Source organism: Pieris rapae, chromosome 14 (genome assembly GCF_905147795.1).
Source record: "Pieris rapae chromosome 14, ilPieRapa1.1, whole genome shotgun sequence".
NCBI classification, from domain to species: Eukaryota; Metazoa; Arthropoda; class Insecta; order Lepidoptera; family Pieridae; genus Pieris; species Pieris rapae.
In genome coordinates, this window is record NC_059522.1 from 8,329,739 (window position 1) to 8,355,073 (window position 25,335).

The 25,335-nt window shown below is 31.7% G+C and overlaps 1 protein-coding gene across 2 annotated transcripts in view; it reads left to right on the forward strand.

Annotated features, from left to right (window-relative positions):
* LOC110999222 overlaps nucleotides 1-25,335 on the forward strand; it is a 95,930-nt gene that overhangs the window by 40,183 nt on the left and 30,412 nt on the right. Inside the window, exons 2-4 of one of the 2 annotated variants that reach the window (XM_022268179.2) lie at nucleotides 8,351-8,461; nucleotides 11,895-12,027; nucleotides 20,681-20,826. In XM_022268179.2, coding sequence (XP_022123871.1) covers nucleotides 8,386-8,461; nucleotides 11,895-12,027; nucleotides 20,681-20,826 — 355 coding nt within the window. In that variant the 5' untranslated portion in view covers nucleotides 8,351-8,385. The remainder of the gene's footprint in view (nucleotides 1-8,350; nucleotides 8,462-11,894; nucleotides 12,028-20,680; nucleotides 20,827-25,335) is intronic. The other variant, XM_045631134.1, reaches the window with a different exon arrangement.

Consider the following 25,335-nt stretch of genomic DNA (forward strand, 5'->3'; position numbering starts at 1 on the left):
CTCTTCTGAGAACTACTTGCAAGCTTATTAATGTTGTTAATTATTTGCCAATTTTTTCCAATTTACATACACCTCTTTTTTATAGACATATTTGTACTTTCATTTGCTGGGAATACGTATATGTTTTTACCTGGTGTCGCAGGCTGCAAAATTGATTGATTATTATTTCTTAGTTGAAGGTGCTGACCTATCCGTTTGCTGGGGAAACGAAGCTTTTGTCATAGCCACGTTTGTTGTCTGCAAATACTATTTCAACCGGGAATACTTGTGTGCATAACCTTTAATTAGCACTCAAATATTAACACTTAAAACGAGTGAAAATTACTCGACCCACAAGTCATCAGGCTTTGTGTTATTGTATACAGAGCGGAATTCTTACTTTAATGTTTAAAGACTAACGCAAAAATTACACAATATTTATTTAATTAATTGAAATACAAATGATAATCATACGTGTCATACAAGTTAATCAATGACACATGCAGAAACCCTCATGTTATCAATGGAACTAGCACATGAAAGTTCTTCAGAAGAACTTCCAAACAAACAGATAAATCAATTTATATTTTAATATTCAACTCAGCTTCGACCCTTTGCCTTTTGTTAAATCTCGCCGTCACTCGTTCAACTTTATTGTCACCTATTTGCCACATTCGACCGGAATTTTAATAGAATCGATAGTAAGAACTCAATTTGCGCCCTTTTGTTATTGAAAAGCATTTCCAATGGAAAAGGTAAAACGTATTTACAATGTAATTGGACGTGACGTTGTTAAGCGTTGTTGTTGACGGTTTCGTGCCGACGATTATGTGAAGCTTATAATGATATTTATTGGTAATGAAAACATGTAGCAATTAATGATTTATCATTATTTGTAATGATAATAATCATTCTTAAAAGTTCAATCGAGGAATTTCTTCTGTTAAAGTCTATTGTTAATGCGTGTAATTTGACAATATCGCGGAAAATTGGAACCGTTTGAAGAAGAGGAAAGTGCTGTTTTATCAAGACCGTGTCACAAATTAATGAAAACGATGGCAAAATTTCATTAATTAGGCTTTTAATTTTACTGTTTTTTCGCATAATAGAAAAAATATAATCTAAGCATCGCTCTCAAAAGCGAATATTTAAATAAAAGATATTAATAATCTAATTTAATTTTAAAAAATATGTTAACATAATGAATAACGTAACTGAGTTAACATAATAAAATATAATTCACAAATAATTCTTTTCTTGATGCGCTTAACAAAGCTTACTAATAAAACCTGACTTTATTTCAATTTGTAAAAAACTTTTTTGAATACTTTTTTAGTTCTTTTAAAATTTAGACCTGACTGATCTGTTGTTTAATAGTATTAGAATTCGTCAGTATTTTTCAGCTTTTTTAAATCGCTTTGTTATCTGTATAGCTAAAACCAACTAACGAATGGCAATATTATTGAATTCCGAAAAGCTGTTTTCATAACTTTAAACGAAACTGGGGAAAAATTTGAATACGTGATACAATAAGAACTCGACCTCCATCTTGACCGTTATAAGTGGTTCATGAATAAAAGTCCCTTGCCTTGACTTATTCTGAAAATTGCTAAAGCAAACTATGAGATTTACATACATTCTTCTTCACATTACATTCAATACCAGTTTATTATAAATTATTTTTACAAACATATAAACAATGTTTTTTGTCGGTTATTGTTGTTGATTGTTGGTGAGTTGTGTTGGTAATTGCTGTTGATTGTTGTTGAATAGTGTTGTTGGTTTTTCCAATGGTATCCCATTGGGTTGTTGTGTGATGTTATATAATATACGTAGGTTTTCTCATGAGTAGACTATAAGAGACTAAAGAAAATATTCAAAGAAATCGATATAGTTACAGAGATAAACGTTTTGAACCGAATAAATTATTTAGCTTATTCCAGTATAAATATATTAAAATTGAAACATTTGAAGAATTATTTCATGAGTAACATTCACAAAATAGAAAAATAAAGTTACTTCAGCCATAAATGGACCCATTACATAATGAAATTGGAGTCAACAGTAATTTCAATTGCATATACAGTCAAAACCTTACGACGACATCGTTTAAAACAACATACAATTAAGGGTCCGGCCTGAATTCTATTATATTAGGTACTTAATAACAACGTCATCGGCTGTTACGTCTAGTAATTCAATTTCGTTCATGTTAATACCATATCCTATGACTGACGAATTGATTTCACTTAGTACTAAGTTTGTGACTTCTTTACAACAGCGTCATCTTAATTGTCTCCCATAGCCTGGAAATGAATGAAAACCGTAATTATAAAGCTCAAGGATTCAAAATTGTTTATAAGATTTTTAAAGCAAAAGCTTTTGTTTCTTAGAACTTGTACTAACTTGTCCATATTATTCTTATACCTCGGCCCTTGTTGTTCAAGATTTATGTGGCTATCAACTTTGAAACATTCAAATTTGATTGAGATAGACAACCTTTAAACGTGCACTTTATATGCATTTATACAGTGAAGTCGACAGAATTTTAGTTGCACGCAATTCCAGATCCTGTTACGTTGATGTAAGGTATATTTTAGCATTATGGAAAGCGCTAATGGAGCTGTAACTTGCGGGAAGGTACTTAATCTTGTTCTGAGAATAATGATGTTGAATATATACAAATTTTACTAATTAGGTTAACAGTTTACATCATATCTGTTTCTAATGAACTGTAATTGTTGGTTGTGTAAGTCATTTTGGGATTATCGTAGCACTCTCTCGAGCGTAGCGTTATTGTTGAATATAATCGTTTACGATAAAAAGGGGCCCGACAAATAATGTATTAGAATTAAATAGTAGTTAAAGATGCAGCTGAAGTTGTTAGTATCGACGGCATATAGAATTAATAATCAATTTATAACTTTTTAAATAGGCAAAAGTTTTAGTCACATTTGAATGGAGAATATTATCTAAATGGTCATTAAAGTAAAATTAAATACAACACAATGCCGAAAAATCCAAATGCGTGCTGCCATATCTAACTTATAGGTGACAAACTTGGCCAGCAACGCTGAAAAACAATTAATAGTGTTTCAACGAAACATGGAGAGCAGTATGCTTATAATTAATGACAACTGGACGACAACAAAAATACGAAAAAAGATTACAATTTCTTAACGTAGTAATCGTCTAAAGAATAACATAATATAAAATGGAACTGACGATAAGAAACAAAAAAAATGGACAAAAGATCCGTTGGTATGCTATCCAAAAAAAAGGCCAAAGAAAGAGGCAATATCAAGAAAATGGTCTGCCGAAGAAATGGTGTAGGCTAGTCCCAGTTAGAGCAGAATGGGTTAAATATCAGAAGATCCGGGAACCCCAAGGGCCCATCTGAAGGGCGTGTGAATGGCTGAGGTATTTTTAGTGGATGGGTTCTCGCTACTCCTTTTAATAGCAGATGGCTTTGGGTCCTATAGACCCGCGTCAAACTCGTCATTCATGGCGCGGGCCTGTGTAAGCTCATTTTCACCTCATCAAAAAAACAAATTGGATTTCTTACTATTAATTTGTTTGTAAAGTAGCCAGAAACTAAAGACTTCTATTATCTAATCTCTTTTGTCTAATTTAAACAATATTAAGAAATATATTTCAATTTTCATAGTCAGTTATAATTGTTTAGCTAAAAGTAAATAAAAAGTTTAAACAAGTTTTCACAAATAAATAAAGAACTCTATTTTCTTTTAGATTGTATTAGGATTTCCATTATATACCAGAGACGTCTTATGAAAATCTCGGACTGCATTTCAACTGTAGAAAATCCCTAGACGATATGTTTCATGTTATAAAGGAAACCAAATGGTTTAGCTTCATATTGCTTAAGCAATTCGTGAAAACCCCCAATTTAATATAATGAACAAAGTAGAATCAAAGATAGAGAGTGTTTTGTTATATAATATTTACTAGCTGCCCCCGCGAACTTCGTTTCACAAAATAAATTTAATTGATACTTTAGCCTCAATAACACGTGGTAACCATGATATTGAATTGTATCTTATATAACACGTTTGTCGATTTACCATAGCAGTGCCATCTATTGATTACTTACTCAATCCAGTCGAAAAGTATCGACTGGATATCGAAATGAAAATATCTGTTCTTTTGAATCTTTTGGAGTTAAGAGATTATTGTGATAGTTATAGTCAAATAATTTGCAATAAAATAAAATTGCGACTATAATTAAAGATCTAAGCTATCCTATCTCATAAGTTGTACCAGACTGCTCACGGTGTGCCAATTTAATTTAAAATCGGTTAAGTAGTTTAGGAGTCCATCGCGGACAAACATCGTCAGGAGATTTATATATAAGATAACAGATTATTGACCATTGACAGAATGTTTTTGTGTTATAAATAGCTCCCGATTTTAATGTTGTTTTTGTATCATGCTATCGATACTGAGCTATCTAAGAAATGACATACCAGCAAGCATTAAACGCTATTACAAATTATAAGAGTAAAATTTATTATCACTGTCATAAAAATAATAATTCAGTGGCTTTATCACTTTTTACAATATAAAAAATTACTTTCTTCTTAATAAATACGCCTTTATTTAAAATTTGTATCTATTTAATACTATGAAATATTGTATAATTAAATAAGGAGTTATCATAAAATCTTTAAGAGCTTTTAATAGAATCCAAGTTCGTCTTAATGCATAACAAAATTGTCTTAATAGAATCTTAAGAACCTCCGACTTGAGTGATGATTACTTTTTCATTAGACGCTCTTTTTCGAGAGAGATTAACCCTAATTAATTATTCCTAATGTATTTAGTTCTTTATTAAAGTGCCAACGTAACATTACGAAATTAGTAATTAATTTCTGTATTTTTTAACTAAATGTCACTATTTTCATTAACTTTAACGATTGAAATAAAAAATAATATTTTTGTTGTATTGAAATAAAAACTCAAAATAACCTGTAACTATAACTAAAATAAAATAAAATAAAATCTAAAGAAAAATATAAACAATATTTATAAACAAAAATGCAGAAGCTTCTTTTCTTAGCGGCACCTAGGTCAAACCTAGGAAATACCAATGTAATATTAGACATATTGAATAAATAATATAATATTACAAAGCATACACAAATGAGTGAAAGATCAAGGGTTGTAGGACCAGGTTTTTATTTTGATTTTGAAAAGATATGGAAGCAAACGAGAGAATCAAAAATAATGATTCATAGCAGTGGACAACCACTTTAGTGGGTGTATTTGTGACCGGCATTAATATTGAAGAAAACACAAAATAATGTCGAAATAAAAAGTCATAAAACACGATAAAACGAGTTCGCCGCTGAGTACGGAAGAACATTTCAAGTGCTCTCATTATAAGAGGCTTTACGCCTTGTGATGCGTCATTAATATGCTGTTACTGCTTTTGAGAGGACACGGAAGTTTTCTGAATGCCACCCTCGAGAATTACCATGAGGAGACCACGTACTAATGAATTATTGGTGCAACTTTTGAACCTAGAACGGGTAGCGCGGGAAATGAAAATGATAACTGAATGTGTTAGGGTTTCTAAAATTGTATAATGAATACGTTGCTACTTGTACCATAATAAATATGTTAAGAAGTAGTTGATATATACTTATTGCGTTTAATAATTAGAATATAAATAACACTTCTATTGTATGCCTTACAATTGTCCTCAATGTTCCTGCGGAGACGCTAGCCAATCATAGTAACGGTTTAGTCTGTGATACTTTTTACTTTGTACAACAATATCCGGTGGTTTTTACAATAAATACAAGTTTTGTTATAATTCAGGTCATTTAATAAATAGAAGATTTATATTATTATTATCTTAAATTATTAGTACTTAAAATAGATACAATGATGTATATTTAATGTGATTTTGTAAATAATAGTTCCATTGACAAGACCCACGGTAGGTGGTTTTTTCTCGAGTGGTGTAGTGTGGTGGGAAAATATCGGGCGTTGATTGGTTAAGGTCAATTTCAAGTTAACTTAATATTAATTATTTTAAGTTAACAAAACTATTACATGTATCAGGAACTGATTACGTCTATAAGTTATCAAATACACACATGTAATATGCGGTCACATACGTTTATTACATAGATATTTACGTATGAGACACAAAATGAAAAATAAGGAATTTTTGAAATATCACAGCAATTTTTACTGTTTTTTACGTTCATATACAATTCATAGAACCATAAGTAACGTTAGCCTCTATCGAGGCCAAGGGAATTCCAACGAATATTCTGAAATACATCCAAGGCATAAATATAATTCGTTTCAGGAGCCTTTAGGATCAGAGCGAATTGGGTCCTTTGAGAAAAGAACGTACCAAAAATTTTAAAAGGCCGGCAACGCACTCGCCAATATTTAAATTGTCCATGGGCGGCGGTATCACTTAACATCATGTGAGCGTCCTGCCCGTTGGCCACCACTTCTATAAAAAAAAAACTTTTAACGCCAGTAACAAAGTAACTGTTATTTAAGGTGTCCATTGGCGGCGGGCATGCTCATTTGCCTTTTATCTCAAAAAGTTATGAATGAAATTTTGCGCTATATTTAAATTAAATTTTAACCAAATCCCAACTAAAATATTCATACATCAAAAGCTATGACGTTTCTAGCTTTTCTTTATCAATATTACTTAGAAAGTTCATTAGAATATTTTTAAAGTTCTTTATACCTATATTCCCTGAAATTCTTTGAACAAATAATAAACTTTACGACCTTTCTAAAATAAAAAATAAACTAGTTCAAATAACGTTTGTGTATTCGGCCTTTATTTAGAGGCAGACATATTCCCATATGTAACCATTACTATTTGCACTGTCGCTTTTGACGTGCAGCGATGTGTGACATGTTTATCATTTTACTATGTCAATATTGTACATGAATGAGCTTTGCTCACTTAAAGTAAATAGTATATAAACCTTATATACTACTATCATTTTGTCCTTGTTTTGCATGGTTGGTAACTTTATTTTTCAATATTTTAAAAATAAAAATTTTACTTAAAACATTACAATAAAATCTTTAAAAAAAAATCAGTGGCGCTACGGCCTCTTTAGGTCTTGCCCTCGGATTTCTGAATTTATTTTATGATCATTTTAAAATCTAATAGGCAAGTAGGGAATCAGCCTCCAGTGCTTGACACACGTCGTCGACTTTTTGGGTCTAAGACATGTCGGTTTCCTCACGATGTTTTCCTTCACCGTTCGAGCAAATGTTAAATGCGCACATAGAAAGAAACTCCATTTGTGCACAGCCGGGGATCGAACCTACGAGCTCTGGTATAAAAGTCGCATGCTGAAGCCACTAGGCCAACACTGCTCTATAAAATCTTTACTCAAGAATATACGTAGCATTCTATCGGGGAAAACGTTTTTCGTCAAAAAATTTTTATCGGTAAATCTTATCTATGTGAGCTATGGGTATTGGCCTGTTTATAAATAAAATTGATTAAAACAGGCGAACAATGTACTATAGAAAATGATATCGTCACTGAAATATATTCATTTATTACTTTGAAAATAAGAATACAAAACAACTATATGTTTAAAGTACCTGTATTTTAATTTAAAAAAGAAACTCTCTCCACAGTAGCTTATTATTTCAAAAAATCAAATACACAACTACACGCAATACTAGTCGAGTGAGTTTGCTGATCTTGCCGAAGCCGCGTACAAATTATTAGGTATGAGGGTGTGCAATTATGTAATCAATTACAATCTAAAATTCGCAATATTGGTGTGTTTGACAAATTCAAAACGGTAATAAAGATGCATGTTAGAATGCACACAGTTGACTAAAATTGAGACGGCTAATGACGACGTGTATGTCGCTCGTATAAATACATATTAAATTACTCATGTTAATAAAATATTTTATTTTTTTGTAATGAGTAATAAAGTTTTTTTAACGTTATACAATAAAACCAAAACACGTTTAAGTGCGATGGGCGGTCTAGAACGCTTATAAATTCTACTCGCTTCCTGCGAAGAGCGACTTAGGGATACATTTAGGGCCTATTTCACAATGTCCGGATAAGTTCCAAATAAGCTATTTATTACTTATTGGTATGATAAATAGTATTTTTGCGTTTCACGACTGTCAGATAGCGCTATACGTCATGAAATTCGAAGTATCTTATTTGGAACTTTTATCTTTCGAATAATTTATGTGTTGCATAGCTATTTGACACTTTATCCATACATTGTGAAACAGGCCTTTATAATCCTAAAATATGTATATTCCGTATATAAATTTCGAGCATTCAATAATGAGAGGTGAATGAATCTTTTTTTTTTTTTTTCAGAAGCGACATGGCATGAGGGACTGCGCGGGCGCGACATGCGGCGAGCGCCGCTCGCGCACTCTGCCGCCGCCGCTCTTCTGCTCTCCTTCCTTCTTCCTTTAGCATACGCTGGTAAGAATTTTGCTAAAAAAGACAATACTTATACTAGTTTTATAGTGCAATTTTCAACCCTAAGGATAGATCCCCGGCTGTGCGCTTGTAAGATGAAGTAAAACTTAACCGGCATGATTTTTGAAATATCATCAGATCTCTCTTCGTTATTTGCTTTTAAAATGTGTAAATATCCTTGTAGCATAGTGTCTAGTTCTATGAGCTGACAATAACATGTTTGAACTACCAAAACATATGCCTTTGTTTTCTACTATTATGTTATACTAATGTAATACAATAAAAAAGACTTCACGTTAAATACAGTTTCACAGATGTTCATTTTCTTAAAATATTATTCCTACACTACTTATATTATGGTATGATTCGAGTACAGTAAACATCGAAATCATTTCGACCCTTGTCCATCAAACTAAGTAAGGTAAAGGCATTTTATGTAATAAAAGGGTATAACGAATAAGCCTGCGTAACAATGGCGTGTTTTATCAATAGAAAGTGAAAATCTAATTTTTATTCAGAATGAGGTGATTTAATAATGTTTATTTCGGCATACTAGAATTGTGCATGCAGTTCGTTTTCAAAAACATTAATAAAAGTTGTCAACCAATATGACTCAAATTTTGGGAGAAAAAGTTCAAAGACAAGTGCGTATTACGACAGGAAAAATATTGTAGCTTTTGTAATATGAGTAATATTTTTTTAATCAGAGTTATATTATATAGACAATTAATATATATCAAATAAGAAGTATAACTTTAAGCAAAAGACGTTTAATCAAAAATAATACCATAATATTTATAATATAAAACTTTTTTGTATTCGGATACGAATCTATATGGTGAATTTGGCTTTAACGCCTTCTGCTCTATAAGGAGTACGAAGCTATGTGGGACTAATGCTCTTGAAGAATGTACTTGAAGCCAACAAAAATTGTATGACGAAGTCAAAGCAGACGTAGATAACATACAAAGCTGTGAGCCATTCCAAAAAAATCAGATTTGGAGTTGTTTACTATCTGTAGTAATAAGACAAATTTTGTTTATATTTTTGATCTAAAAGATTAATTATTTGCAGTCCAGCGTAAATGTTTGTGTGTATTGTATGACATTATAAAATTAATATACATTAGCATGCCTATTTTTATAATTAATGTCTCTTATTGTACCAATCTAGTTAAAGCCTGTTTAATAGAGGTAAATTGCCTTATTTACCTGTTAATAAATACTATTTCATATTAAATTATATGACAACATTGTTCATACTTGTGGTATTCAATACAGAAACCACGTCAGTATATTGATTCCATTCAGTTCAAAGCTGCATTGTGTCAAATGCTTCCATCGTTGAATCGCTGCGGGCTGTAAATCGTTTATTTATGAAGTTGTAGCTTCCATTCAGAACTTTATAGCACCATACATTTTTTCTTAGACTATTTTCTATTTCCGTAAAAACTGTTATGTTTCAGGTTAACGATGAAACAAAAAATAATAATATAATGTATTATTTGAGTACTTATTGAAAGACAGTTAAGGCACCTACATGTTTATTTATTTACTCCTATTGATTTTCTTATTTTTACATCATTATAATTTGATCAGTACCCTTGTTTAAATAAAAAAATACCAGCTATTAACCAAGATAAGCACGTGACGCGTAGACCCGTGACTCGTCATTTAGAATCACATTGGAATTCTTCCATTGGACTTGCAAATCTTTTAAAATAAAGCTTACATCTCCCTTAAAGGCCGCACCTACTTAAATGGGTGTCTTTGGGCTGTGGTAAATGGCTTTTATGGATGGAAATGATATACACAAATAATTATTATCATACATAATTTAAGGTGCACCCACGAACATCTTTGTTGTTAATACTTAATTTTAAAAGTGTAATAATTATTTCTTTCCAAAAAGTTCCAAACAACCAAACGTTTTCTGTTATGTAAAGTCATTGACGAATTTAACAGGTGCTTAGTATAAACCTGAATTGGATTATAGGATTAAGAATCCGATTTTGATTTATCTATTCAAATACGCATGACATTGGCTCTAACCTGGATTTATTGTTTATCCATTTAAACGCTGAATATAAAATATACGTTGATATATTGTGATTTTATGAGCACACCGCGCATTTAATGAACATTTATGTACTTATCCGAAAAGGTTAATCTTTGTAATAATTCTTTTTGGAGATTTTGTATCCTTAATGAGTACGACAATTAAAACTGTCTCTGTTATCTATGAGATAAGTAAAGGACGTATAAATGAGACAAAAGATCTAGGAGTTAGTGTCGAGGTTCATTATTCTGTGACGCGTAAGACAGTTGTACCAGCTTGGTGACCGAAACTCAGTACAAGCACGGAAGTTAAGAATTCCAACTAAGCCAACACCAAACTGGAATAAAATGATGTATGAAATACATTTAAAAAATTCAGTGGCGCTGCAACGTTTTTAGTTATGGGCCTGATATGTATCTGATTCATGATCATTTATTTATCAATCTAATAGGCAAGTATGTGATCGGCCTTCTGTGCCTTACACACGCCGTCGACTTTTTGGGTCTAAGGCAACTCGGTTTCCTCACGATGTTTTCCTTCACTGATCGAGCGACTGATTAATGTGCACATAGAAAGAAAGTCCATTTGCTGAACAGCCGGGAATCGAACCTACGACCTCAGGGGTGAGAGTAACGCGCTGAGGCTACTAGGCCAACACTGCGACTGGATTAGATTAAGCTGCAAAATTGTATAATTTATTATTCAAATTCTTTCACACAAATTTCTAGATAATGTATGGTAACTCACTTTTTACGTGATGTAAAAAAAAACATATTGCAAAATGTTATATGCAATCCTTATAACCACTATTTACATTTTTTAGATATTCAGGTAGATAGCGTACAGTACTGGGCTATGTCAACAGTTTCCATTTTTAGAAATGTAAACGAAACGGTACGGCACATTTGATATTAAATATTAACAATTTTGTGGAAGGTTTCAAGAGATTTTCATATAAGTACCTCTTTATGTAAAGTGAAACTAAGATTGTGGTGATTTGGCCTTCTGTGTATCTTGGAAATGACCCAGTTCAGATCTAAACAATAACTATCTTATCAAGTTATATACCGCCAAACTAATTTTTATTTAAATTAAAACGCCGGCCACGCACTCTCGAGCCCTCTGCTACTGAGGGAATCCTTGGCCGTCTGTTTTATAGAAACAGAGCGGTAAATTACATATTTACATATGTCTTTTGAAATTTTATCACCTCGGCATTATAAATGATATATTTACCAAAATCTTTTAAACTTTAATAAGTTTAATGGATTCGATTTCAAATGCTGTTTACTTTTTAATATATATAATATGCACCACTGATAAATAATAATAACAAATATGCTTATATTAAAAATAAATATAAATATTTTATTTTCAGGTTCGATGGGCCCAGGTGTTCCCGAGAATATAACAGTGACATTTCTGAATCCGACCACAGTGAGAGTATCATGGTCTACTACAGCTGAGCTGGTGGAGAAATATGACGTTACATATAAGCCCTCTGACGCTAGGTAAGATTCCGTAACAATTATTATTTTAAAGAAATGTAACCAGTTAAATAAAACAACAGCAAAAATAAGCTTTAATAATTTTTTTATTCTATTGCTTATAATTTTCAAATGTTATATCCATTGGAACAATCAAATTAAGTATTTTAGTATTCGGGTTTGAGTGAATGTTTTCTTTTAAGAATGATTTTTATCAGTATCGATGTATTTATAGTATATACATAGCTAGATTAATTAAGATTAAATAGCCTTTCAATTTACAGCCCAGCCTTTAACTATACGGCGCCGTTTAACTAACGGCCTGAAAGATATTCAACTATATAGCGTTTATTACAACATTTAATAAACTAGCGGGTTGTTAGGTCATATGATAGTCCTTTTTAAAATAGATGACACACAAGACATGAAAAATATTTATTTTAAAATTAAATTGCGTGAGTTAAATTCACATAATTAATGTCACGACACTCTTCCATTGTACTTGTTGTATTTAATGAAACTTTTGAAAGACCATCGAAGCTGTGGTTTTCCGATGCCATATTGTCTTTTTAAGAGTTTTGTTTCGAATTTGGGTGTGGTAGAAAGTGGAATTAAAATTTATATAAATTAACAATCAACAGGCCAGGCAAGTAATAAAACGTCATTAATCCAAGTAATTTGCCTAGCTGTTTGATCAACTGGCTTTGAACATCTTTCAGGCCGCTAGTTAAACTTCGCCGTTTAGTTAATCGGCTAGGCTGTTAATTGAACCGTTATTTAAGCAACATAGATAACACTACCTTACCCAGGACGCGGGAAATATCGTCATAGTACACAATATATTAAATTAATTGGATACATAAGTAGTCATACATGAAAAAATATCAAATTTCCAAATGTTTTCTATCAGAAGCTCCGACTAACAATTTAGTACATTAAAGTTTATGATTACTTGGAAACTATATTGTAATTTAATCTTAAAGCCCTTAAGCTAATTCGTAATACAAAGTAAAGAAAAAAAAATCATAGTATGTCATATTTACGAACTCAAATTAATCGGATTTTGATGAAAAATATTGAATATTATCTAAAGAATACTTCAAAATATTATTGCTTGTAAAGATTTCAAAGACCCGTCTGATTACTTATTCATGGCACTTGATCAAATCCACTTACATAGCTTTATGATTATGACATATTTACTTTATTTCATTCCTGAGAAATCAAAATTGGAAACAATAAGTGTAAACTGGGATAAGTAAAACATATAAAGACTCATTACTGATGAAACTCAAATGGAACAAATAAAATTCATTAATTTGTTCCTTCGGTACCTTAACATATAAAAACAGGTTACATAAATTAATAGGCAACAAATGGCTTTATTGCTAGCAAGCAACAACCCTAGTGTAGGAAATAAAAAAGAACTTTTTACATGCGAAGCTCATGAGATCGATGGGTTTGATCAAATAAAACAAACTTTCGGGATACATATAGTATTAGGTATATAGTTTATACGCTTAATACCATTTACGGAATTGACCTTAAACTAGGCGGACAGGTATGCAAGCTCAGCTCAACAGAACTCTTCATCAATTTCAGCTGCAGATAAGCTGTCACTACTGAGAATAGACAAAGCTTATCACTTGATATTTCATGTAATACACTGACCTTATTAATGCAGTGGGCGTAAATCCGAAGGTTAATTGTTGTTAATGAAAGGTGAACAAAAGTTAACTGTACAATGGATATCCATAATAAACCTCATTTTACTGTATTTTACCTCGTTCAGTGACATGTTTTACTTCTGGTGATTCTTGCTTGCGCACTTAATACTTTCTACGTACGGGGATGGAATATTTGAGAAACCATGTCTTAAAACCTATAAATTTAGTATAAGAATCAGGCACAGAAGGCTGATTACCTACCTACCCACCTGAAAAAACCTAAACGAATTTTGCTTTAGTAGGCTTGAATAAAGTTTTAACCGCCGTTAATTGATACATGCAACGCCGGGGCTAGGGCTAGCCAACCTTTCACGGTATAGTATGCTTTTTCTCCTTAAGTCATAGTAGGTTCAGCAAGCAAGATCAGATTCATTTTATTAATTGGCGATGTTGCGAAAATATTATTGTTATTTCTTTTAAAACCTATGATATTCTACTTATTTGTATTATTATATATATATATATATATATTACTTATTAGGTTATTACCTAAACGCAAATGCTTATAAAACAAAAATAAAAAAATACTTAATAATAATAAAAGTAAAAATACCTAATAGACGCATTATTTTAATAAAGTCTAAACACAACAAAAAAATTAACATAAAATATACTACCTTTACATATAAAACACATGCAAAAACTGAAAAACGCATTTTTTTACAATGGCATTTAATTTCGACATAACACAATTTATAACTAAAAATTTATTAGTACAACTTGTCATCAAGTTGTTGTGATTGAGTAGTGAATGTATGTAATGTGAATATGTTAAAATTAAAGCATATTATATACAAAAATACATAAACATATACTTATAGAAACAATTGATTCAAACGTTTGAAGGATAATAGAAATTTTTATTCTTTCGGCTGGGCTAACCTCCATACTATCCTTGTCTCACATATTTATTTCTAGTAAACTTCACAATTTTAAAACAAAATATTAATATTACTATATAAACAATAGTTAAACAAATATATCAATAAATTAATCAATGCATCGTTGAATTAAATACATATTAATATAATGAAAATTAAAAAAAAAATGACAATGTTGCATGAACTGTCAAAGGGAATGTTTTGATAGTTGTATAAACACAACTGAGTAAATTAATATTTATATGAGCTTTTCAGGCTTGATCACATCTATTTATATACGAGTATTTTAATTTATGTCAGAATAGATACATCAAAAATACAATACAATATACATCTTATCGTATTGCCTAACAGACTTGGTAATATCGAAGGGGTGCAAGTATGTTGCCGGCCTTTTAGAAATACTTGCAATGCGAACTATAAAACTCTTATTTTTTTCTTTAACACAATTTATTCGAATAATTTAGTTATTTTATTGCAGAGCAGTGATGCCATCTTTCGGTATTAGGAAATGCATCTATAGACTTTCTATAAGCGTATTTAACACTTACTCACACAGTGGAGAACATTGAGGCGTGCCTTAGATCCAAAAAGCCAACTTCGTGCAGCATAGAAAGCTACTTGTCTATTAAAATTGTCATTAAATAGGTCAAAGGATCAACGAACTTATAGGTTGTACTAATGTTTTCAGTGAATATATTCTCCATAGTTGGATAGCTATTTTTACAATAAACTTTGTGAATATTTGAATTTGATTCAAATATTTAGGTTTTCAATTCTGTTATTTCTTATTTGATGCTGTAAACCTCATAAAACATATGTTTAATCTGGAATGAAGATGTGGCTTTTCAATTCGACTGTAACCAAAGCTCTGAAACAAAGGTTTAGAATTTTTGAAATAAGGCTTTTAGCTGCTCTTGTGCTAATGTGCATTAATTCAACCCTTGTCTCATTCACCTCCTCTCTTAAGCTGCCACTTTAATAAATTAAAGGAAAGCTGATGGGGTTTTAATGTAGGGTATATTTATAGATAAAAATGTGTTAAGAATAATAATATTCGTTTCAAAAATTATAAACAAATGAAGCTGAAATTTATCAACGTATCGGGGTAGAAATAATTGCAATTGCATTTTATTGAGTGCGAACAAGCATAAATATGGTTAGGTGAATAAGTCGTAAAAAAACCCAAATATAACCTGAAATTTGTCAAGATATCGAGAAAAAATACAATTGTACTTTATTGAGTGCTTTTCTGCTCTCTATTGGTCAATATTTTCAGAATCATCAACCAGCGTCTCACTCGTCTTTCTCTTTTTCTCTCGTTGGATACTAGGTATTTAGATGCTAACATCTCTCATTTTTTGCAATCATTGCATCTATTTGTTGATACTCTATCAGGTATTAACTGCACGTGGGTCGGCTAACCTTTTTTTGATTTTTTATACCACGCGTTCTGCGCAGCCGTACCTGTCATTAGTCATAAGCTTGCGTCGCCTTGTAATTTTGTTTGACCATAACTTACGTTCAATAAACGAAACAATTATAACTCCACTTTTGAGTTTTATGTCGAGATTAGTCGGTGGTTCAGATCGAGCCCTCGTACGTTTAATCAAGCCAGTGTCATGTGCTGAGCCTATCTAAGAAACAAATAATATTTTGTCGTATACAGTGTGATTTGTGTGTGACGCCGTCAGTGTAAATTACTAAGTAAAGTGAGTGTAATGATGTTATCTAATATTAGGTCCTGAAATTGACGTTTTGTAGCCACTTTGACCTCTAATATCTCTTTAGTGAGACACTTGTCTAAGACATTCTCCGTACTCCCCGGACCTTGCATTACACATAACTTTTTTTTTCGAAATTCGGATAACTTCTTGCACTGTAAAAACATCAACTCTGATGGTGCAGTCAAAGCACCTTTCAAAGATTTTATTGATGCACGAATGGTTTTGTCAGTAAAGAGATCAATGATCAACCCTATGAGATGGCAATAGTTATGCACTATTGTCATCTCATATAGATAGATAGCAATAGCATATACTTTGATTAATTAAATACATTGTATTTTTTGCTACTTTTTGTTACTTCTATGCAAAACGCCAGTTTCATATCTTATATCTTTAAACGAGCAATTCTTGTATATATATATATATATATATGTATATAATTGGAATCTCGGGATCGGCTCCAATGATTTTCATGAAATTTAGTATACGGGGGGTTTCGGGGGCGATAAATCGATCTAGCTATGAATAAATGATAGAAAATAACAAAAAGGTGGTGTTTGAGTAGTCCCAAATTAAACTGAAAAATGAATCTTGCTTACATCTATCGGCGAATAATAATACTACTATTTTATTAAATTGCTTTAACGACACAACAACACTAAAGCTATTCCAGCATATATAATCTATACTGTTCATATTTCATCATTTAATTAGTATGTAATTCTTACTTATATATAATTTTTAAAAAATTATTAATTTTAAAAACACAATTTATAAAAAAATAAAAATACCGAGGAAAGCTCGGCCATCCAGGTACTGTAAGTAATGTATTGCAAGTGATAATGTTCACAGAAATTTGTTTCGTAAAAATAGTGTCAAACAGATAAATTTACTATTATAAAAATCTGCGAGCTATACAGCTTCACAAATAGAATGTTCGAAGCTCAAAGCTAGCAATCTAAAACAAGTACAGCGTACCAAATGTTAATTTCGTAGATCCTTTACAAAAAGGGAATATTTTGTGACTGAAATCTAGGAATTTTTGAGCTAAATCTCAGGACAATTGTAATAAAAAAAAATTCTTGATTTATTTTAAACCCTTACAGTTTCGAGATAAGAGTCTTTAAGGCCCTTGATGTGGGCTGCACCGCGTGGGAAGACGCGGTTTTTACTCGCTGCGCGCACCCGATGGGTTCGGAATCCTAGTAATATACTCGTCGTGAGTCTTGTGTACGAAGAATGTGACGTCTGCGGGGTAGGAGAGCACGGCGATACCGGAGGTCGCTTGTGGTGTCTTGCTCACAAAGCTACATTATTCCTTATCATGTTTCGTTGTCTAATGAGATTGATTTGTTCATCATTATTGGGGGATTCGATGCTTTAAGATGAGATCATAATTACTTTATATTTTATTCAATATGTCAAACACTTAACACTAATGTGCACTAAGCGTTAATCAGTCACACATAAATGATGGGCATATGTGGTTTCTGCCGAAATAATTTCCATAAAATTAACATTAAGTTGGATGAGGAAAAAAAAGCAAACAAACGAAGCCGTTTAAATTCATTCGCTGAGTAGTGATTCGTATTCTTCTTGCCCTTATACAGCTTCAATGTATTTGGAAGCATATAGTTTTTAATAAATAATTAAAAGTGCATATTAGCGTGTCATATTAACGAATTACCAATTGTAGTACTGTGTAATTTTGTACATCAATGGTGAAGAAACCGTGACAGATTATTAAAGAACGAAACTGTCAAAATAGATAATTGAATTTATCTTCGATGAAAATTTTGAACTTTTTGGCTTTTTAGTAGAATTGTTATTTTTTTATTTGGTCATTTTCAGTATTTGTTAGAAGATTTTGAACTAATTTCTATAATTTTTGAATGATGTCATAATACTATACATTTTTAATTAATTCTTTTTAACTTTATTTCACAGTTAAATAAATCGTTATTAACCTCAATACATTTAAGGTAATTTTAGTATCTTCATACAACTTACAAGAACTTTGCATTAATAAATATGGATTTCTATGTACCTGGTACGACAAAATAATATTATGCAATCAATTCGTGCATAACGAAACCGTACAGTTTAAACTTTTCAACTATTATTGAATTATAAATTTTATTAGCCTTGTTAAATTTATTCAATAATATTTGACACATCACATTTCAATTGGGTGAATCGGTTGCCAAAATGTATTCACGATTAGCCATTTATTGTAATGTCGACAAGAGTGGATAATTAATGCGTTACGTGCACTAATAAACCTTTGTTCATTTACATAACTTGCGTTAGATAACCATTTTTTTTTAATACAATGATTACTTATGCCATAATAAAAAATATTATAAACAGTAAAATACTAATATGATTCATTAAGACCTATCCGGTCGCCAAACTCTAAAAAAGTATTTTCTTTTCATTTTTTGTCATCGTTTCTTAAATTAGGGCAAATTGGAAAAATATATGGTGGAGTTGAGTAGTTCATGTATCCATTTTGCAAGATTGATACACGATTTCAATAACTTCGCTTGATACTAAAAAAAAATCAAACATAGCCAATTTTTGAAACTATGGATTCATTTTATGACGAAAATTTATATCGAAATTTATACGATATATTTTGTCGGAAGCCAAGTAATCCAAAAAATTTGATTAAACTACATGCATTTAATGTTTTACATAACTAATTATTATTACGGGATGGCGCGCCTCCAGGTCCATCACCGCAGTCTACCCCGAGACACTGACACAGAAATTCGTGCTGAAATAGGGCCTTAATAGAAAAATACAAGTACTTTTTCATCATAACCTGCATGTTTTAAGCAGGTATCTTCACTATTTATTTTAAGTGTCAAATGTGATCTATGACTGGCGATACAATTAGCTAAGGTGTTTTGTATGTTTATGTATTTGGGATGTAATAACAATAAGTGATGTGTAAGAGCTGACGACAAAATAATGTTATATTTTCTTATCATGAAAAAATGCTAGAATACGCTAAGTATATTAAAAATGCAGACAATTCTTTTTTGTAGAACATGGGGTGAAAGGCAGGAGGCTCAACTGTTAAGTGATATCGCTTCCGTGGACACTTACACTAGCAAGTGCAAGTGCGTCGCCGGCCTTTAAAGAATTTGTACGCCCTAAAAGGACCTTAAGTCAAATTTGTCCGGAAATACTAACAATACAGTAGGTAGCTGATTCCACTTGGTCTTAGGCTGGTGGTGGCTCAGTTCCAAGACGGACGTCGAGGTGATACGGGTGGAATTTCGTATTCTGCCTCGACGTCCGATGATGAAACTGAGCTGAGGTAATAATCCGAACAACTAACAAACTTTTATAGATCTTAATATATATATTTCTTGTGTGCGTGTGTATGTGACTGAACTCCTCCTAAATGACTGGACCGATTTAGACGAAATTTTTTGTGTGTGTTCAAGGGGATCTGGGAATGGTTTAGATTCACAATTTTGTCCGCTGGACAATGTTTTTTTAATTAATTTTCAATTTATTAGTTGTTGTTGATTTTGGAATGTTTTACATTGGATCCGACAGACGGCGCTACCATCGCAGTGTCAAATTTTAAATAATATTCGAATTTTAATTTTAGTCTGTCCCGAAATTTAAAAAAAGTTTTGTTATCATTGTGTTATATCGTGTGTGACCATGTGCTGGATCGTTAGATATTGTCATAACATTTGAATAATAATTTTCATCAAAATGGCTTATTAAAAATTGAAATTTTGAAATTAAAGACGTGTAGACAGGACAACGTCTGTCGGATCCGCTAGTATGAATATAAATCTACAAATTAAATTGAGCTAATTGTCAAAGATAGGTAGGTATAGGTAGGACACAACAGAATGAAAATGGATACGACCAAAATTAAGCTAAAACTTCTATTCACTTTTTAACATTTATTATTCAAAATAATCACTAACATTTTAAAAATGAATTTACATACATTTACTAAAAATCTCAAACAATATCTTGTTAACATATCCTACGATGATACAGAAAATATTCTTACTGTACAAAAATAGTCTAAATATGAATGTGTTATGAAGAAATTATTTAGTAAAATACTTTTTACATGTGAAAAAGAAGAGACTGGCTGCCTACAGCGCAGGGAATCCTAGTGTGGGGGCCAGTGCACTTTATCTAAATATTCCTGTATATTGTCTAATAAAGTTTTCTTTCTTTCTTCTTTATCAAACAAACCGAAAGTTTCTAGCGTCAATGAAGGTTAAACAGCAATTAAAAATATCTTTGCCACTATCTGCATGTTAATAGAAAACAACGAAATTGACTCATTATCGATTAGTTACAGAGTGGTCCTTGAAGTTGCTGGAAACTCGGACGCAGTGATATTGAGCGGACTGGAGGCAGATACTCAGTACCAGGTGACAGTAGCCGCGTTGTGGGGAGGGCACAAGTACAGAAGTCGGCCGATTGTCTTCCGCACGCTGGGTAAGAATAAATTGTAACACGGAAACTTGCAAGTAATAGTTCTGTTTCTCTGTTTCTAATCGCGATGGAAATTCATTCTGGTTCGAGTTATGTAAACCAATTGACATGTATGTCCAATGTATGACACATAAGTGCCATTTAGATATTTTTTTTAATTTTTTTTTATTTTCGGAAAACGAAGTTCCATAACAATGTTAGTAATTACAACTTAATAAATTATTAAGGCAATTTCTGCCACGCACCACCACTATTTGGAACTAGCTGCCCACTGATGTATTTTTGAACAAATTCGACTTAGGGTCCTTCAACAAAAGAGCGTTCCTGAAAGGCCGGTAGCGCGGTTGAGAATTGCGAATGTCCATGGGCGGCGGTTTAAATTAACATTAGATAAGCCTTCTGCCCGTTTGCCTCCTGTATCAGAAAATAGGGAATTCTGGCTTTTTTATATTTTTTTGATGAATCTATAAAGCCAATGTACACGGCAACAAATAACATATAAAAATCAGCAGTAAAGGCTATTTTTTTTAAAATTAAATGACAACACAAATGTAAAAACCAAATACCGAGTGTGACTTCCTCTTGCCGAAATCAAAGAAATTTTGAGAAATACGTTCTCACTCTAATGAAATTAAGATGCGTTGTGTCGAAATAAAAAGTAATTTATTACTAATGTATTTGTATGGAAAATATTAACGTTCTTTCATAAGATACTTGTGTTAGCATGGATTGTTCGATTTTCTCCCTACCATTTAAAAGACGATACACAAATAGATATAATTCATGCAATGGGTAGGTCCAAATGTTAATTGATTCACGAAGGTTCCGACCCTGTAAAACTAATTACTCAAACTACTGGGTATTTTCATTTAAATTACTATAAACTTTGTAATTTTCATTAATACTTTGCGTGAATAGGTAACTTTAAGGCTTCTCAGGATTGGCAGAGCGAATTGTTCTAATTGAATTCAAAGTAATAGAGCTTTTAACATTAAGCTCCTAAAAGTTAATATAATTCAAATTAAGTTACTTCATTTAAATATATAAATTTATATAGGTGTTTTGTTTATTTACTTTAAAACCGCTAAAAGTTGGTTCCATAATTTAGTTAGTTAAATAAAGTGGGGTATCTACCGAATCCATAAAATATTTATTAAACATATTTGAACTTATAAGAAATAAGAATCTAGACTAATCCATTACATGTTATGTTGTTGAGTTGTTTGTTTTAAAAAGTATATATATAACGCATTATTAATTACTAAATAAATACAAAAACGAAAAGAATGAATACATGCATTCATTCATTGCAATTATTTACTGCTAGGATATAAACGTGCCGGTTCTAGTTAGATTAAATATATTTTTCGTAAAAGTTGATTCGCTTAACCAGCTTCAATTCTGTTGTAAAACAACTCTTTAACAAATCGTTTAATAAAGGCAGTACATTTTATAACTAAACGAAACATTTTAACCTGACAGCCGCGTCATTAATCATCACTTTCCTTGCGAGAAATATTCCCTGAATTTGTGAACAAATATTGTTAAATATTTGTTATAACACATTTAGCCGACAATAAAATGAAAATAATAAACTTTATTGTTTTGATATTAACACTAAACATTATATATCCTAAAGCGTCTGATAAAACTGTATGTATTACGATTGATGAGTGTTAACCTAGTGGCTTGAGTGTGCTAGTTTAATCTCTGAGTTCCGAGAGTTAAGTTTGATCCCCGGCTGTGCACAAAATAAAAAAAATAATAATAAAAGGACTTTCTTTCTATTTAACAATCCGTGAAAGATTACATCGCTAGGAAAGTGGCATGCATTAGACACAAAAACTCGATGGCTTATGTCAGAGTTACGTCATTTAATTTTAAAAAAATACCACATAATAGGCATAGAAATCTAAGGCCATAGGTTGTAGCACCATTTTTTAACAATTGTACGGAACATTGTTCTAATACTAACTTTAAAAAAGGCAGGTTGTATCTAAACCTGAGTCATTAAGGCTTGTTAAATTATTAATTTAACTTAAACATAAAGCCCTGTAACTTGTGTCCTCATAAACGAGGTCAAAACTTAATTTCATTGCACCTGTTGCGTGCCTTGCCGTGCGTGTCTTTATCCTTGGGGATATAATGGAGGGTAGGCCGAATTCCCTTATTGTTTTAATTATTTAAACGTAATGTAGGTGTTTTAAGGGTCACGGTAATGTGAAGTAATTATTAGTGGTTTAATGGAGTTAAAGCGTAGGTGAAGGTAAATCGACATCAATGCACAACTAACGAAAACCGTCTACTCAGGAAACAAAATTAAACAAAGAATTATTAATAAAAAAAATATACGTTTTTTTAAAATTAAGTACCTAACTACTATATATAGCGTGTGAACAGAATCGTAGTTAAAATGTAAAGACTACTCGAAACTTAAGTTATCAATTGAAGGATAGAAATACTTTAACTTGAAGACACAACTTAAAACATTATGGTGTTTATGTTCATAGTTAAAATATATAACTCTCATCCATTTCCAAGGACCCGTCTATATAATTTTCAGTCTGTACCTTTTTGCAAATAGTGCTCCCGATATATAATCACTATGACCAATAATATGTACACATAAGTAGCCGGTAATGAAGGAATGGTATTATGAAAATAGGAAAAAAGTTATTTTGTTCAGACAATCTTCAAGACACAATATTCGTGTCTTAGTTTTTTATATATAAAATATAATGGTAGTAAACGGGCAGGATTCTCACCTGATAATAAGTTATATGAACACTCTTAAAGCTAGAAAACCCGAAAGTGCGTTGCCGGCCTTTTAAGAATTGGTTCGGAAACACCTCATGACGGATGTCGAGGTGAAATTTCGTATTCTGCCTCGACATCCGATGATGACACTCAGTCGCAGGTATTAATCCGACCAACTACTGTTGGTAAAACAACGAGTATTGGCTTTGTAGGTAGATTCAATTTCAATTCAATTTCAAAAATTCTTTATTTAATGTTCAATAAAAATTAAAAGTGCTACATGTCCAGTGTACATTAATTCCTGGAATGTAGCAAACTTATAACTAACACGTTTTATTAAAAGCCGTATTGCTTTTTTAAAAAAACTTATGAGAAGGAACAGATAAAAACTAAAGTTATAATAATTCGAGATTTAGCATTGATAATAAGGTAAACTATGCAATCTTTAGCTGAGATTTGCGATTTTTGACATATCAGTATAGGTATCATGTAGGTAGATTAGATCATTCATTTTCTCCGTGCCTAAATAATTTAGCAAGGTACTGATAAGCTAAGGTCATTTAGACAATCTAATCTAAAATATTAATTTTTATTACATTCAAAACATCCCTCTCACCTTACTCACAGGGAGAACACTTGAACACTTCACACCATAATAAAATTACTTATTAAATTGATTGTAAATTACAACATATAAGTTTCGCCAATGAGTCATGAACTTGATGCTAGAGTTTTTGTCTAATATATTTAAGGGGTTAGGCGCTGTATGCTGAAAATCAGGTTCATACCTAGTTCAGCGTCAGATAAACCTGACTAATTTTGTTTATATAACTAGCGCAATTAGATATAATCTTTTCCTGTGAAGCAAACTTGAAATAAATTATTATTATTATTTATAATATAACACGCTTCCATTATCGAACTTTTACGAGTTATTAAGTACAAAATGCAGTGGAAGTCGATTAATTTTCATCATTTCTGCTCGTGTAATGCGATATGTGGTGTTAAAATCTTATGACCTGGCAACACGCCAGACGGTTCATTTACCGGGATGATCTTCCTGATGCACTTTTAGCGTGTTATTTACGGACGGTTCATATTTCTTCTTATTCTGTATGTTTCATCTATGTCTGACTCTGTTAGCAATGAAGTTATGACAGTAAACAGATTGTAGTTAAATTAAGCATAAAACTCGCACATCATTATCACAATTAGGCGTTTGTATTAGTATGCTGTGGCAGATTACACTTTTTCATATGCTACATGTTTTAAAAAAAATCTCAGTCTGTTAGTATATGGGAGATATTATTCAAATGATCAGTGTGGGCTTAGTGGTGACAGCGCCCGTCGCTCATTCCTGAAGTTGTAGGTTCGATCTTCAGCTGCGCACCACTTTCTATGTATTCAACACTCGCATAATGTGAATGAACCTTCTTTTATTTATTTACTGTAATAATCTTAAATAGAAAAAAAGTTGGCGTGGTGAAAATACAAACTGTTGACACAATTTTTCTGTCCACCAGGACGTCGAACATATTTCAATAATTAACGTATATAAGGCCTAAGGCCAGTGTTAAAATATCCAATTGTTATAAGAGAATAAAAGCATCAATTAAAATTACCCAGGATATCACAAGATGATTATCTCATCCTTTGCAGTTCCACCAGGCTATGAATAATTTAATTGTTTATAGTCTTAAAACAACATGTATTACACACATACCCATACACATCAAAGATTGTTGTAAAGAATAT